This window comes from Lycium barbarum, chromosome 8 (genome assembly GCF_019175385.1).
Source record: "Lycium barbarum isolate Lr01 chromosome 8, ASM1917538v2, whole genome shotgun sequence".
Taxonomy (NCBI): Eukaryota; Viridiplantae; Streptophyta; class Magnoliopsida; order Solanales; family Solanaceae; genus Lycium; species Lycium barbarum.
The window spans coordinates 112,003,180-112,008,191 of NC_083344.1; the positions used below are offsets into that span (position 1 = coordinate 112,003,180).

A 5,012-nucleotide genomic window follows, 5' to 3' on the forward strand; every position below is an offset into this window, starting at 1 on the left:
ATACTTGAAGGGTAAATTTGACCCTTTTTCCTTTCTTAAATGATGTGTAAAGTCCAAATTGAATCAGTAAACGTGAACGGAGGGAGTAATAAACTGGATGTTGGTACTTATTGATCAACCACCTGAGTCTTCAATGCTTATTTGGGCATTAATTATTTCGTCTTCACTAATTACAATGTGTACAAAATAGGGCTGCGCATATTAACGGTTAAACTAATAACTCGAACCGGTTAATGTATTATTGGGTTAATGGATTAATGATTCGGGTAACGGGTGGTACCCTGTGGTTATTGGCTTATTGGATCGGGTCACGGTTTGACCATTTTTGTTATCGGATTGCCCGATAACTAATTATTTAATTACAATTTTACCCTTTCGTATATAAAGTCACTTGGACTAGGGTTACTTGACTTCCATTTCATAAACGACACTTGCAGTTTTATCCTTTTCTCTCTAGTCTCAACTCTCAAGTGGCCTGATCTTTATATTAATTCATGTGTGAAGCTTTCAATGGGAAAGTTGCTGCAATTTCATGAGGTGCATTTTATATGGTCAAGCCGGTAGACAATGCAAGTAATGTTGTTAGCCTGTTATTGCCGGTAGCCAATGCAAGTAATGTTGTTAGCCTGTTTTGTTGTTGTACAAAGTGCTGCAATAATGAAAAGTATTAGTAAGGAATTTGATGAGCACAGAAGGTTCAAACTAGTTGTTGTAGATAATTCCATCAAAGATGGTAAGAGTAAGAATTAGTAGAGATACTTGACTGAATTGGAAGTTTAGTTTGGTTGGTTAATTGTCTGTAATTAAGTTTTGTGCTATTGTTCTTGTTTTTGTTATGTAGCTATAGGTCAAGCCATTTTTTTTTTATGGGTTCTTTCTTCTTTGAAAATTTTTTGTGTGAAATCTGAACGGTTAAATTGATAACCGAACCGATAATGATCAATAACCGATTAACCGATAATCCAATAATCAACACCTTAATGGTTTTTTAACGGTTTAACATGTTTATAAACCAATAACCGATAAATTTAACCGATAACTTTTAAACCCGAAATGAACCACCGGATATGCAGCCCTAATACAAACCTAGCTAGTATTGGTACTTAGTAAAACACAAAGGATGATGTTGCAGATTGGTACAAAGTGGAATACTATTTGAGGTGCTATTCTCCAACATGTAATCAATGTAGCACAGTACTCTTCTAGGAAAGAGGCGTCCCATGAAAGGGCAAATATGAAATGGCCACATACTGCCAGCCTAACAGTCGACTGAGACTGAAGAAATTTAATTGCGGGAGAAGCCCGTGAATATATAATGCTCACACGTCTACGCACCCACCAAACTTATTTATGGCATACTTAGCCTGTTTGACCAAATTTATTTTTGTTCAAAAATACTTATTTTTAAAAAGTGAAGTGTATGGTTAAGCTTTTGAGAGAAAATAAGTGTTTTTAAAGAGTGGCAGAAGCAGTTTTTCAAAAACTAAAAAAAAAATGCCAAAAGCACTTTTTTGAAAAGTACTTTTGGGAAAAATACACTTAAAAACACTTTTTAAAAGCTTGACCAAATACTAATTGCTGCTCAAAATACTTTTAAAGTTAATTGGCCAAACGCAAGTCGATTTTCACCAAAAGTACTTATTTGAAAATCACTTTTGAAAAAAACACTTTTTAAAATAAATTGATTTTAAAAGTTTGGCGAAACAGGCTATAATAGACACCATTGTGAACTCCTATGCAGTTTAATTACTTTCTCCGTCCATTTTTTATTTGTCCTGTATTGATTTGACACATCCTTTAAATAGCCATAAATAGAATGACGATTTTAAGAGTTTGTTGGATTGTTATTTTAGTGCTTTTAAGCCAAAATATTAAGCACTTTTATAATGTTTAGACAAGATAAAAAAAATGTTTTAAGCACTTGTTTTTAAGCCAAAATAACAAAGATAAACCAAAGGCTATAAGTTAGGATTTCTAACTTATGGCTTATGGCTTATAAGGTATATGTCCTACACCCATCCAAACGAGCTTTAAGTCATCTAATGACTGAAATCAATCAAATATACTTTAAAAGTTGTGCATCCACTAATAATTCCTTAAAATTTTCAACTTACATTAGTAATGAGGGTAAAATAGGTATAAATTGGTAAATTATCTCTTGATTTTTCAAACTGATTAAGTAAAAGTAGAAATCTATTTTTAATATATTGAAAGTAAAAATGGACAGAGTGGGTAGTAGCTAGATTAGTAAATTTAAAGATATCTTTTAAGTTTAATCTTTTGGAATACGAAATTAACTGTTCCGATTAATTTGATATTGCGTCACATAAAGCCTATTAAACAGAAAATATTCTCTACTATGAATTTTGACATTTTCAGAACTCGAATAATAAAAAAAGATATCAAATTAAATACTTGACATAAAGTTACTTGTACATAAATATAATGGAAAGGGGTTAAAAATGCCCTTGACAAATTAGAAATTGTTAAAAGATGCCCTCCTTCCATCTATTCGATAAAAAACGCTCGTTCTTCCACCTATTTGGTCAAATGCCCTCAACCTTAAATTTAAGTCTAAAATTGCCCCTCCTTTTAACGGAAACTGTTGTGAAATGTATTAAATTGTTAATTAAATATATGACATTATTTTTATTGGTCCATATGTAATTAGACTCAAACCCATTCACAATCCAACTCATTAATCCAATCTCATTTTTCAAAAAACTCAATACTTCTTCCTCTTCCTCCAACCTAGGCAGGAGCGAATTTAGGTATAAAATTTGGGTCACGTGAACCCATGGACTTTAAGTAAAATTAGATATTTTTTTAAAATTGATATAATGTTACCTACTGAAACTCATGCTACAAGAAAGTTTAATGATGCATTTGGTTGAAGGTTGAATTATTTAGCTAGAGACTTAGGTATCAATTCCTATTTTAACACTTTTTTTCTTCTTTTTTAGTGATAAACGCATATTTTAAAAAACTTAGATTCGCCTCTGAACGTAGGTTGCTAAAGCTCTTAGAGATCCAAAGAAACGGAGCAGAGATGTAATTGTTATTTATTGCTTATGTAATAGAAAAAAGATAAAATTGTTATTTCCTTTTTTTGACCACAAGGTAAATATTGTAAATTGAGAAAGCATGTGTCTTCTCTTCTATAACTGTGAGAAAATGTTTTCCTTGATTATTATGTTCCCTTGAATGGGTTGATATACATGATTACAACCAAATTGTAGGCTAAAAAATTAGGAACTAATTTGACTAAATAATTCTAACATATGCTATCCTAAAATAGAAGATTACAAAATATATTTGACTAAATAATTACATAATCTAACACACCTCCGCAGTCGAAGCGGGAGGTTTACGAACGGTTAGACTGTCCCGAAAATCATCAAATAGTACGCGCGGAAGACCTTTGGTGAAGATGTCAGCAATCTGATAACGGGACAGAACATGTAGGACACGAACTTCGCCTCGTCTAACCTTTTCACGAACAAAATGAATGTCCATTTCAATATGCTTGGTACGTTGATGTTGTACCGGATTTCCAAACAAGTAAATGGCACTCACATTATCACAATAGACCAAAGTTGCTTTACGAATAGGACAATTGAGTTCAAGCAACAGATTACGAATCCAACAAGACTCAGAGACAGCATTAGCAACCCCTCGGTATTCTGCTTCAGCACTTGACTTAGATAGAGTAGGTTGACGCTTAGAAGACCAAGAAATCAAGTTATCCCCAAGATAGACACAATAATCCGATGTGGAGCGTTGAGTGTCTGGACATCCTCCCCAATCAGCATTTGTATATGATAGTAGTGACTGGAGAGAGGACTTGTATAAATGTGTGCCAAAGTCAATCGTACCTCGAATGTAACGCAAAATGCGTTTTAATGCTTCAATATGCTGGACTTTGGGGTCATGCATAAACAAGCAAACCTGTTGGACGACGTATGATATGTCAGGCCGAGTGAATGTCAAGTATTGCAAAGCACCTGCCAGACGACGATACTTCGTAGGATCCTCATACGGGGCGCTTGAAGAAGCACTGAGTTTGTCTTTTGTGTCAACAGGAGTGGGGAAAGGCTTACACTGTGACATGCCTTCCCGGTCAAGAATATCCTCTGCATAAGAACTCTGAGACATAAAGAGACTATTTTTGTCTCGGGAGACAGCAATTCCCAAAAAATAGCTCAACGGATCCAAGTCTTTCATTGCAAATTCCGTAGCTAACTTGGACATAATACCGAGTCTGAGAGAGTCTGAAGATGCAGTTAGAATAATATCATCCACATATAACAAAATGTAAGCAATATCTTTTCCACGACAATAAGTGAAGAGAGAGTTGTCAGATGTACTATGCGAGAAACCAATGGTTGCCACATATTCAGCAAAACGCTGATACCAAGCCCGTGGTGCCTATTTCAAACCATAAAGAGACTTACGCAAGAGACAGACATGATCAGGACGAGCTGGATCCCGGAATCCCAGAGGCTGATACATATAGACGGTCTCATTCAAATTGCCATGTAAGAAAGCATTCTTTACATCAACCTGGTGAATGGGCCAAGAGTGAGATAAAGCAATAGTAAGAACCACACGGATAGTTGCCGGCTTGACCACCGGACTGAAAGTCTCGTCACAATCAACACCTTCCCGTTGAGACCTGCCATCACCTACAAGACGGGCTTTATGCCTCTCAAAAGAACCATCAGATTTATTTTTATGCCAAAAAATCCATAAAGACCGAATAATATTAGCATTTGGAGGACGAGGGACCAACTCCCAAGTCTTACTATCAATAAGAGCATTATATTCATCTTGCATAGCATTTTTCCAATTCGGGTCATTAAGTGCACCAACGGGATTTCGAGGAATGGGTGAGATGGAATTGTTGGTGACACTTAACGCTTGATTATGGTATTTCAAGTTCGGCTTAAAAAATCCCATGTTGACTACGTGTAGTCATGTGATGGACGGGTGGGGGGCTGGCAGGGAGAGTG

General features: G+C 35.4%; 1 protein-coding gene across 1 annotated transcript; it reads right to left on the bottom strand.

Moving 5' to 3' along the window:
- Positions 1-544: 544 nt before the first annotated feature.
- On the bottom strand, positions 545-4,155 carry LOC132608131 (uncharacterized mitochondrial protein AtMg00810-like). Its single transcript, XM_060322208.1, has 2 exons — positions 3,577-4,155; positions 545-649 (listed from the first exon to the last, which is right to left on the bottom strand). Exons 1-2 carry the CDS (start codon positions 4,153-4,155, stop codon positions 545-547), a joined length of 684 nt encoding a protein of 227 aa, XP_060178191.1.
- Positions 4,156-5,012: the final 857 nt, after the last annotated feature.